Source organism: Diabrotica undecimpunctata, chromosome 6 (assembly GCF_040954645.1).
Source record: "Diabrotica undecimpunctata isolate CICGRU chromosome 6, icDiaUnde3, whole genome shotgun sequence".
Taxonomy (NCBI): Eukaryota; Metazoa; Arthropoda; class Insecta; order Coleoptera; family Chrysomelidae; genus Diabrotica; species Diabrotica undecimpunctata.
The window spans coordinates 20198232-20211270 of NC_092808.1; the positions used below are offsets into that span (position 1 = coordinate 20198232).

Below are 13039 nucleotides of genomic sequence, written 5' to 3' on the forward strand. Positions count from 1 at the left end.
CTTTGGATTTCGTTCATTTCAGGAGATATTGATAGTGTCACAATACAGTTATACAGCAAAACACTGATAATTTTCTATAGTGTGATATTTGGTCTATCTATATACTGCGACTTATTGCATCCATTATTTTATACAGTCTTGTTCTTTGTCTTCCTCACAATTCTCTCATCAGTGGAGATGTTGTCTACATTGTTTCAGCATGACTTTTAAAATTAGCACTTCATGCCATCAAAAGTCTTTCTTATTTTCTTTTTTTTTTCTTTTCATGAGAACTTGTTATTCTCTCTAATGAATCTCTCAGCAAGAAAATATCCAATAATTTTCATACAAACTGGCACCAACAGTAGGATTAAAGTAATATTTGATGTCGATTATTCACCTAATTGTATATAGTACCAACTATTTTTGATTTATAGTCAAACCAATAGAACTTTTAAGGTAAAATATGACATATTTTTGCTTAAAAATCTAAAGGTTTATAATTTTTAACTAGAAATAACATATTCTGTTATTTAGTAAATTAAACTTTAGAATTTTAATATTATTTTTGATTTTTTAGCACTAAATTGTGTGGTAAGATACTTGGAATCCTAACCTTGGAATGATTTACACTGTTATGGATACACATTCGGAATGATTATGTTACAACTTTTGCAAATACATTATGTTCAATAATAAAATTGAAAAAATATTTTGTAGTTCAATTATAATTTTTAGTATAAACTTCAAAATTATAAATGACTAGCATTAGGAGATGAATGGGCGATTAAAAGAAAAAACATTTAAGATGAAGACTACCACGTTTCTACTCAACAAAACTACCACTCGACCTAAGGGGTCTATTGTGGCTCATCCCTAGGTTAAAGTTGTCCTTTTAGCCCAGCCTTTTTAACAAAGTCCATTATGGCCTCTGGTGAAACTTGATATCAAGTTGGATCGAGTTGATAACGTTCAAATATATTAAGCCTTATCATATCTAACCCTGGGCAGAAAGTGTTCCGCCATCTCGTCTTCGACATGACAAAACCAACAATCCGTATTTTGTGTCAGTTCGATTTTATTCATGTGCTGATAGTGTCCTGTTAGGAGACCTACGTTAATTCGCAGATCATTCCCATTCATATCTAGTAATTATTTGGATCTCCTCTTAGCGCGAATGTTTCTTTTGGCTCTCCCTTGATAAGTAGGTAAACTTACTTTTTCTGATCCGAATCAGATTATGTAACCAGTTGCAAACCAACTTAGAGTTAATAGGATTCGATTCGTAATGACGGGATTTTGATTCGAAGGTAACCGGATGCCATCATCTTTTCCATTAAGGCAATATTGCCTTGTTTTAATTTCTATCGATTTGGAGAAGCGGATGGTAGCTATGGTTCCGGAGTCTTCATAATTAATTTTGTGACCTGTATGAAGATGGTGTTGACCTAGAGTTGAAGTTGAATCGGAATTGCGAACAGAAATGGAATGTTCATAAATCCTATTTTAGATTCTACGATTTGTTTGGCCTACCTAAGATCGGGGGCAGCCTGCACAAGGAATTTCATAAATACCGTGTTGTTCATTTCAAATGTTGTCTTGGATTGATCGGACAAAAGATTTTTGTTGGGGAGTAAATATTGTCTTTAATTCTCTTGAATATAAAGAGGATATATTAAGTCTATACATATATCACAATGTATAACATATCTTAGGTAGTCGCTAATATGTCATCGAATGCGATAGTCTGTGGATTAGTACCCATTTCGATGCGCATCGCCCCGCCTCGAATTTTCCCATTGGCTCTTAACCTGGAAATCCCTATTTATCGCTCGAACAGCGCATATAAATATTGGCGATTTTCAGGTCAGCCAGGTCAGTCCCTCACGGGCTCTCCGAGAGCTTAGTGCTCTCGGGGCTCTGCTCCCTGCATAATAGTTTCAACTTAACTTGGTGTTTTTATTTCGACGAAGAAATTGTCATGTAAGAAATATCTTACAGAACAGAAAGAGACCGAAGATAAATATTTTCCAAGTCCATAACCCGAAAATGGACTTAAGTAGAGGAGCTCTCGACAGTATATTCGAAGCTCTCTACAGAGCACCCGGAGACAACAGAAGGTGGTTAGACCCTTAATTGTTCCCCCGAGGTGACAAATAACCTATGGTTGATTCGACATTCTCTAAATAAAAAAAAATAACCTCCATAAAAATGGGAGTCAAATGCTTGAGTGACTGTTTCAAAGAGAAAAGTGAAGAAAAGCAAAGTAAGGAGAGTTAAATGTGGTTAATATTCTAAATTATAAAAAATATGGATTAAAATTACACACTGTAATTCTTTATTTAGCGTGGTCAGCAAATATTGTAGCACTAGACTCAACATTTTTTGTAGTTTTTGATAGTTTTTGAAGTGAATACTTCTTATCGCTCGGTATGATGTTTTATGATTGTCTTGTTTACAAGAATATATTTTGTTTATGATGATGATAATTTTGTTTTTGCATTTATAGAGTAACCCTCGTAAAATATTTAAGTGTCCAAAAAGGAATAAAAATCCGGATATATCATAATGGTCCAAGAAATACCGTATCATTATTTAGATTGTTTGTCCCATCTGTTACAATTTGTAACAAGTATAAACTGTAGGAGTAGAACGATTAGCATTACATGTCACTCTGTTTCTCAGCCGGTGCGACAGCTCTCCAACCTTTTACAAACTAAAGATTCCTTCCTCAACAGGTTGATTGATGATTGAAAAGATGATTCATCAGTTTCTACTAAATAGAAACGTCATTTTGCTCGCACACCGTATTAACAACTGAATTACTGTCAACTTTGATTTGTTATAAGCTATAAATATATTCACCACATACAAGCAGTACTATAAGTCGATTGTTTCAAGATTTACACTAAATAGAATTGAACCTACCGATAAAACTAAGAAAAAGAAAATACTGGTGCTTCTAACTTATATTCTGTCATAATAAATATAGCATTTGTAAATGTTTATTTGTTTACTATAATTTTAACGAGTGTATTGAGTGAAAATTGAATACCTTACTGCTAATTTGTAGAGTATTTTGTGGATCAATTAACAAGTGCAATGCCAAAGTTACAAAATCCGTGTGTTTCCACTCCATGTTATAAGTATTAACTTTAAAAAGAAACACCTTTAAAGTTTTATTTAATGAGATTAACGCTGGTTAAACTTTTATTGACAGATCTTAAAATTAAATGTTAAAGGTAGTTTGCCTAGTAGTTTTTTGTACTTCTTGAAGGATTGAAAAGGAGGATCTTGAAAAATATGGACTAAAAATAAATATAAAAAGATCAAATACATGATAATAGCAAAGAAAACAAATATACCAACAAACATACATTTGGGAAATGTACCGATAGAAAAGGTTGATAAATACAAATACCTAGGAACCTGGATTTCAGACAATAATGATCAAACAACCGAAATAAGAGCCAGGATAGAAATAGCAAGAAATGTGTTTGTAAAAATGAAAACAATTCTCTGCAACAAAGACCTTAGATTAGAACTGAGAGTAAGAGCACTGAGATGCTACGTGTTTTCGATACTGCAATATGAACTTGAAAGCTGGTACTTGTACATTAAAGCAAGAACACATAAATAAGTTATAGTCCATTGAAATGTGGTGTTACAGTGTAACGATAATATTTTGCCTACCATAGTGGTATTACTATTAGGGGTAGAAGATGGGGGATAGAAATTCTTGGGAGGAAGATAGGGTAAGCAAAATAAACGCTACTTGTGCGAACGGGCACTCAGGCTTTGGTAGGAGAGCTGGGGTCGTGGATAAGTTAAAGACAAGGGGGTTTGGATTGGGGCAACTACAGAAAAATGAAATAAAGGGTCATAAATCTCTTGGGACAAACAAAAACAAAACGAAACAGGAAACACCTCAAGAAATTTAATATAGGGCGCCACTTGAGGTGCCTAATTATACCTATTACAATTAAACTTAAAAAGGGTTAGTTAAAAAAAATAAACAAATTTTAGGAAACAAAATTTAACATTTATTTTTGTGTAACCACAAACAGTTACAAAATATAGAGAACACAAGAATGCTCAAAAAAAGACAATACAAAAATATAAGAACAATAGCGGCAAAATACAAAAATACAAAAAAAACTTACATGTGTCATCTGTTTACAATTTCCAGGAGTTGAAGATACTACAAAAACTTGTGTGTTAAAAAATACTCAAAAATGCTAAAACGGGCTGTCATAAATTAACATTAAATTTAAAAAAACTGAACAATTAAAAAAACTGAACAAATAAATTGACAGCTAAAGTCAAACCATAAAATTTACTACTTTAAATATTACAAATTCTTTTTTGTATGAAAGCAATTATTACTTTTTTTAAAAAATGTCTGCTTTACTTTAAATTTACACAAAAAAAATGTTACCTGGATTTCACTATTTCGCACATAACTCTGAAACTTGTTACATCTCTGGACTGAAACTGCAAGAACGAAACTCTGGAACAAAGGGAAGCCAACTCCATAATCTGGAACGAAAATCTGACGTGGATGGAGTTGAATCCTGGACACGAACACACGAACAAAAGGGACTGGATCTCACACTGCAAATTGGATCGACCATTTGAGGCGGAAGCCGGCACTGAGCACAAAACTTATGACTCTGCCTCTGATTAACTGCTACTAAAATTGATTTCCATAATGAAAGACGAAGATTTCCCTGAAAAGGGACAAAAACAGAAAACTACAAATTCAAATTGAATTTGGACATGACGTTGGCCGCTCTTCACCGCGGCTCCAAGAAAGTGACGAAATTATCTTTAAAAATTGCTCGCATAAGTTAGAACAAACAAAGCACTTAGCGTATAAACTAAACACAACGGAAATTAAGACGTAAATTAATTTGAAAACGCAATATCGGGCGGTTTGAACAAAGAAACATCAAAGAATTTGCGCCTGTGACATAAATAAACAATAAAATTATTTATTATCGGCGGCGGCGACCTAAAAAAAGAACGAAAGATTATATGGGTTTTAAATTGAAGGATACGAACTAAGAAACATTGAAAAAATTCTTCGTTATTCTAATGCATATATAAGGGGATTTCAATTAACACATATACGAGGGGATTCCAATAAATTTAAAATGCTACAACAGCAGGATGCTTAGAATAGCTTGGACACAGAAGAAAACTAACACGGAAGTGTTGCGAGAAATGGGTAAAGAATGCGAAATAATAAACACAATAAAAATAAGAAAGTTGCAATATCTGGGACACGTAATGAGGAGACAGCGATATGAACTGCTAAGGCTGATAATACAGGGAAAGATAAGAGGAGGAAGGAGTATAGTATAGGAAGAAGGAGAGTGTCATGGTTGAAGAATTTAAGGGACTGGTTTAAATGCAGTTCTATAGAACTTTTCAGAGCAGCAGTAGATAGTGATGATGATATCCAACCTCCGATCGGGAGACGGCACTTAAAGAAGAAGAAGGACCTTAAGGGTGCTGGGCTTTCAGAATTATAGAAATTAAAACGTAAATATGACAATTATTTAACAACGCAGTTAAAATTTTTCTTAATTGTATCCCAAAATCACTTGTATAACCAAACTTCAAGGAATTTTTATACATACCAGCTTAACAGCCAGGGGCGTACCAAATAAATCTTATACAATAACTATTCGATAGTTATAAGGAAATTATTTATGCTACAACATTAAACATCATACTGATCATACTCTCCGATTTCATTAAATCTTTTAATATCCATGTCTCTAACCTACACTAAACAACAATATTTAGGTTATATTTTTGATTTCTCGATAACCTACAACATAATAACGAACTACAATAAACACGATTTATTTTCCAAATAACTTTTTGTTCAGTACTTTATTTGGCACTAAATAAATATTTTATATTTTATAATGTCAGATAATTTTAATTATTTTATCTGTCAGTTTATCCGTTAAAATTTTTCTCCTAGGTGACGCTAGAATTTTAAATCTAAATTAACATAAAACTTTAAATTATTTTGTATTAAATCGTACCTTAACAATATTAATAATATTATTTATTAACGTACAGTTTCAAAAACAAAATATCATTGACTCATAGGTTGAAATGTCAGTAGTTCAATTTCTTTGTTCAGATGGCGTTAGGACTTTAAATCTAAACTAACATAAAGCTTTAAATTATTTTGTATTAAATTCTACCTAAAAAATATTATTAAAATTAATTATTATTAATTATATTAATATGTAATTCATATTTTTTGTATTATTAATTAAACGTATCGTTTCAAAAACAAAATATGATTGAAATGTCAAATGGTAGTAGTTCAGATTTCTTTCCTAGATGGCGTCGTTAGTTTTCTGGACAAACGGTGTGACTTGTCATCATAGCCTTTTATATAGATAGATATACTCCATTCACTTAGCTCGGGCATATTTTGACAGATTCATTGTCGGAAACCTATAACACAACAATTCCTACTTCTCAGTATTAATAGCTCAAGTATCCTACTATTGCAGACTTCTTTCTTTAAAAAAAGAAGAATTATTCTAAATAGTGGAAGTGTATACTAAACCTATCAAATTTTGGGTAGTATATATTTAAAAAATATATTTTAGTTGTTATAATTTAACATAACTATTTATTATATGGTGCAGATAAATAAATATTAATTGTCGGTAATTCGCAAAGTTCTATTTTATTTACTATTTAGTTTGTTTACTATTAATATTGGCTATGAGTACGTGTGCTTGGTTGTATAGTAATTTCCAGCCACTTTTAGTCTGTCAAAAAGTAACTAACTTCGCAAAAAAATAATTACTAAATTCACTAGACAGTTCGGACTGGGAATAGCGAACCGAGTATATCTCGTATCCATAAGTACATGAATTTACGGAAAACACTCAAAAAAACTAATAAGGTTTACACTGAAGATATGGTACCACTCTGTAACTTGTAATTATTTTATACTTATTATTTCATTGTATTACCATATTCAATTCATTTTTAAAAAAATAAAATGTCTAATACGAAGCGGAAACATCGATCGTATCTTAATGACAAGCACCACTTCGCAGGTGAAATTAAAGATTTTAGCACCTGATGTGAAGACCTTTCTTTCTTATCGTTACATTAATACATTTTATTACAATGCCGATAGGGTCCCGTTAATGGAACTGTTGGATCGCCGTTCTTAAAATGCATTTTCTTCCACCTTTTAGCTGAGTTGGATTTTTAACATTCAACGCCTGCTGGGCTTTATTTTTCTGACAGCATGAATAACATATAATTTTATTTTAATTGATTTAATATGTCCCATTTAAAAAAAAACTTTCTTAGAATAGTTTGCTGTAATTTAAACGTTACAGTTTTTTTTATTTAAAACACTTATTCCACATCAACCACGCAGGGTTATTAGTGGGATGACAAACACGATAATTTTAATATGATCATGTACATTAAATAGTATAACACAATTTTATATCTCTTAAATAATTTAATACTGTTACGTAAAAATATGAGTCATAGGTTTAACCTGTAAACATGTTTATATTCTAATATGTTTTAGAATTTACGAGAGACTCCGATTTACCTGAGCGACCTTCCAGAACCGATGCGAGGGAAATCCAGTTTGCCTTTACCGTTTCGCCATCGAAGGTTTTAGAGTTTTCGAGATAACGGCACTGGTATATAATAACGGAACTTTATTTGGAAGGGACAGTTAATTCTCAAGACCCGCGCTCGCGAATTTGTTACGTACGGATATAATAAATTATTGTCAGATAAGTTAATATAAATAAAGAAATAAATTAAATCCGTAAGTGTTATAAATATTGAACCTTTTAATAAATTCACAACAATACATTTAAATTTTTATCAGTCAGGATGGATTTGAAGTCGTCTGAAATTCCATGCATTCTTCTTTGATTTTGGAAACATGGGCAGTCAAACAGGAAGTGTTTCACTGTCAATGACGTGGAGCAGTTGTTGCAAATTGGTGCTGGATCTTTACTGATTAAAAATTTGTGTGTAACAGCAGTATGACCAATTCTTAAACGGTTGATAATTACTTGACCTCGTCTACTTGTGGGGTTATTCAAAGAGCTGTTCACTTTTGGGCATATTGGGTTTAATTTGGTTACTGAATTTTCCCAGTAATTTTGCCAAATGTTATTGCAATGAACTTTAATCAAATGTTTCATGTCGCTATAAGGATATTTTGTAATTTTTGTAGTATCTTTTAAGTTGATACGGCTTTTAGTTGCTAGTTGATCTACTTTTTCATTTCCCCAGATTCCAGTGTGCGATGGTAGCCAAATGAAAGCTGTGTCCTTTTCCATGAAATGAAGTATTTCTAAATCATTTTGTATTGCTTGTATAATGAGATTTGTTGTATAAATTTGCTTTAATTTCAATAACGCATTAAGTGAATCTGTAATGATGACGCACTTCATCGTGTTATTCGTTTTGAAAAAAGTTGAGGCTTTTAATATAGCTGTGGTCTCGCCTGTTAGTATACCAAAATTTGTAGGTAAGTGTATGCTGTAGAAGTTTTCTTCATCAGAATAGTAAGTAGCAGTAAGTTCATCTGTGATTTTAGAGGTGTCGGTAAAAATTTGTAAAGGTAGTGGGATATGATTTCTGCAAAAAGATGCTTAATTATCGAGAAGTTTGTATTTGATTTAGGGTACTTTTTTAGTGTTAGGTGAATGGTCACTAGGCGGATTGTCCATGGAGGAGAGATTGCATTTATGTATAGCAAGAGACTAAATTGATACATGTTAAAATTTGTGACATTAGGCTATTAGAGACTCTAATAGACTCTCGGTCTATTAGAGGTATACAGTTTGTTGTCTTTTTAAAAGAGAGGATGTCAGGGTAGAAAATTTGAGAGAAAAGAGGATGGAAATTATCGATCCAGTAAAGTACCGGAAATGCAGAAGTGTTATAGCTTATGTAAAATTCTGCACTTAGGAACACTGTCAAAGACTTTATGAAAGTCCAAATTTTATTTATTTTTTTTTTATTTTAAATAGAATATAGAAGCCAAACGTTGGACAATTACGTAAAAGAAATAGGAGGCTCCAACGAACCTTAAAAAACGATAGAGAATTCATTCCCCCACTTCTCTTCTTCTTCTTTGTCAACCATTTTCCATCCACTCCTGAATGTAGGTTTCTCCCAATTGCTTCCATCTTTCTCTATCTTGCGCCAATCTAATCCACTGTTTGCCTGCCACTGTTCTTATGTCATCTACCCATCTTTTTTGAGGTCTTTCCATGCTTCTTGTTGTCTTCCTTGGTCTCCATTCTAGAATTCTCCGTGTCCACCTATTGTCATTATATCGGGCTACGTGACCTGCCCAGCGCCATTTCATTTTTGCAATTTTTTCCACAATATCCCTAATCTTCGTTCTACGTCTTATCTTGGTGTTTCTAATCTTGTCTCTTAGTGATATTCCAAGCATGATTCGTTCCATTGCTCTTTGCGTTGTTTCTAATTTTTTCGCAGATTTTTTGGTAAGGGCTACTGTCTCCAAGCCGTAAGTACAAACTGGTAGTATGCATGTGTTATACACCTTTTTCTTTAAGTTTACAGGAATGGAGGTATTTTTCAAGATATATGCTAATTTGCCGAAAGCGCCCCATGCCAGTTGTGTTCTTCTTTTAATTTCAGCATCTTGATTTGGTTTTCCTAGTTTGATAACATGACCTAGATATACATAATGTTCAACATTTTCTATGGTATGATTTTGTATTGTTATATTTGTCTGGTCTCGGCTCAGTATTTTTGTTTTGCTGTAGTTCATTTTTAAGCCTACCGGTCCTGAAACTGCATTTAATTGTTGTAACATATCATTTAGTTCTTGGATATTATCGGCTATTAAAACTATGTCATCTGCGAATCGCAAGTGCTTTAAGTATGATCCGTCGACGTTGATACCCTTATTGTTCCATTCTAGTTTCTTAAAAATGTCTTCTAGAGCAAGGGTAAATAGTTTGGGAGAGATGGTGTCTCCTTGTCTTACTCCCCGTTGTAGTCTTATGGGATTAGTTTTTGTGCTTTCGTCCAGCTTTATCTGCATGGTGGCATTTTCATATATGTTTTTAATTATGTTAGTGTATCTTGAATCTATACGTGCATTTTCTAGAAATTCAAGCACTGCCCATAATTCGATGGAATCGAATGCTTTATGGAAATCGACGAATGCCATATAAATTGGAACATTATACTCGGTGCATTTTTCTATCAGTGTTCTTACGGTGTGCAAGTGGTCTATGGTACTAAAATGTTTTCTGAATCTAGCCTGCTCGATAGGTTGATAGAAATCGAGCTTATGTGTTAGGCGGTTGGTTATGATTTTAGTTAGTAATTTATACAATGTGAGAGCAAGGATATTGGTCGGTAATTCTCGATGTTTGCTTTGTCTCCTTTCTTGAATAGTAAAATGATTTCGGAGTTGTACCATTCGTGAGGAATCTTTCCTTCATTATTTACTTTATAAAATAAAATATTTAATACCTGTTCTATTTTTCTTCCACCGATTTTCAACATTTCGACTGTAATTTTATCCTCTCCCGGACATTTATTCGTTTTTAGTTGATTTAGGGCCATTCTTATTTCATAGTCGGTTATGTCCGGTATTTCTTCTGAGCCGGTGTTAATTATTGTTCGTTCAGTACGTCGTTGTTGTAGTTGTGTATTTGCCGAGTATAATTTAGTATAGAATTTTTTAATGGTCTCGCTTATTTCCTTTCTGTCCCGGACGGTGACGTTTTTCTCATTTTTTATTTCTATGATTTTTCTTGTGCCGTTTGAGTTTTTTGCTTTGAGTACTTTCATATTGCAGTTATCTTGTATTATATTTTTTATTAGATTGTTAGTATAGTTTCTATGATCGTTCCTAATTTCTTTCTTCACGTTTTTGTTTAAACTTTTGAAGCCGTCCGAAGTTCGATCTGTTCTGTTTCGTCTTTCTTTTAGTAATTTAATTGTATAAGGTTGAAGTTTAGATGTTTTGGCTGTTTTCGTGTTTGAGCATATTTTCTTAACCGATGTTGTTACAGTTACTTTTATTTTATTGGCTAGTCCGTTTATATCCATTTGTCTCAGTGTCTCTACTACAGGTCTCTACATTCCCCCACTATAGGGAGAAAACGGAATTGTATACTCTGTAAAAAAGAAAGCCGAAGTGATGAGAAAGACTTAGGAGAAAGAGTGCACACTGAATTGGCACCAAGACGAAGACATAATACTTTATTAAAGAAGTCGATTGAATTGATCAGAAAAAGTTCACTACAGAAATCACCTGATCTAGACGAAATCAATAACAGAGCTCTAAAGTGTCTTCTTAGAAAACAATTGTATATTTGACAAACTCAACAAACGCAATACTAAGATACAGGCTCTTCGCAAACCGATGGAAGGAGGCCCATGTAATCATGAAAGCAAAGCCAGGAAAGAACCACATCCAAACCATATTCCAATCAGAGACAGACATGCTAGGATTAATCACAGAAGGTACCTTCTGTGGGAGTCCTTGTACCAGGACTCCTACATGATAACTACTTTGCTGATAAGAGACCGTCTATAGCGTATCAGAGTGCTATCGGGAGGAAAGTGGATAGTCTGTTTGCACTTCATTTATGTTTATGTCATTCTTAAGGGATCAGGCTGGGTTAAACAACATTATATCTGGCTTGAAGGGTAATTCCTGGACGAACCGTTAGAGAATTAAGGTCGTGGCATATTATCGTGCACGTGGCGTTTCCAGCACATATCGTTTCCGAAAAATATAATTTAAATGGTTTTAAATATGAACAACGCACACTGTCCGGAACATTGCGTTTCAGAGACTTGTTCAGTATATTCGAACACAATATTTTACTGATGCCGACGGCTGCGTAACGAGTCGTAACCGGTTTGTAAGGATAATGTTAATTAGATACCCGTCGTTTTCCCCTTGTTGTTTATTTAGGTCTTTGTTTGATTTTGATAGAGAGTATTTAAAAAAAATAATTTTCGAGGCTGTTTTTAATAGGAATTTAATAATAATTAATAGGTTTAACAATTATTTTAGAATGAATAGGATTCAGTTTAAATATGTTTTAAATTTAATTTCACCTTCAGTTAAAAAACAAAATACTACATTTAACGAAGCCATACATATCAAACCAAAAAGTATTTTTAAAAAGAAGAGGTATCACTTCCGTACAAAAGTCCTACTTGTTTATCACTTCCGTGATTAATTGTCACAAAGCAATAAAAACACATGCATAAATGACAAAATAGCCTCGAAAATTATTTTTTTAAATACTCTATATCAAAATCAAACAAGTTCCTAAATAAACAACAAGGGGAGAACGACGGACATCTAATGCACATTATCCTTACCAACCGGTTACGACCTATGTCCCAGACAGTGTGCGTTATTCATATTTAAAACCATTTAAATTATATTTTTCGGAAACTAAACGCTATGTGCTGGAAACGCAACGTGCACTATAATATGCCACGACCTTTAATCCCTATTGGTGCTCGCCTGCTATTTACTTTTCAATTATCTTTACTTGTATTGTATTTCTTTACTTTTGTTCGAAATTGTGTAAAACATTTTTAGTACATTCTGTCAACTTCACATTTTATTTGTGGCTGTTCCTTATCGTCGTCTAATTACGATATTTTTATAAAACTGGTTTTTATTCTTGAAATGTTACTGTTTTTTGCTATATGTACTGTTATCTTACTGGAAACCGATTTCGACGCGCGATTGCCACTCAGTTGTAATTAGACTAAATAAAAATAAAATAACTAATGCGAAACATAAATTCTGTCTAAATTAGTTAATAAATTATATAATGGATAAATTAACCTAAACTACCTTATTGGCATCGAGTCTCCAAAAAATCGATTTTACCTCCAGCTGCGGATGCTTATAAAACGGCACATTTGGGTCAAATTCTATGACATCCCTTAATTTTGATACCCTGCGGAGAATGATTTCAGGACCGTATTTACCTGTTTTGTGCAAAAA

The 13039-nt window shown here is 33.0% G+C and overlaps 1 protein-coding gene across 1 annotated transcript in view; it reads left to right on the plus strand.

Moving 5' to 3' along the window:
* LOC140444777 (pheromone-binding protein-related protein 6-like) overlaps positions 1 to 686 on the plus strand; it is an 11516-nt gene extending 10830 nt beyond the window's left edge. Inside the window, exon 6 of the mRNA XM_072536538.1 lies at positions 560 to 686. Within this exon, the coding sequence (XP_072392639.1) occupies positions 560 to 565 (6 nt within the window). The 3' untranslated portion in view covers positions 566 to 686. The remainder of the gene's footprint in view (positions 1 to 559) is intronic.
* The last annotated feature ends 12353 nt before the right edge of the window (positions 687 to 13039 follow it).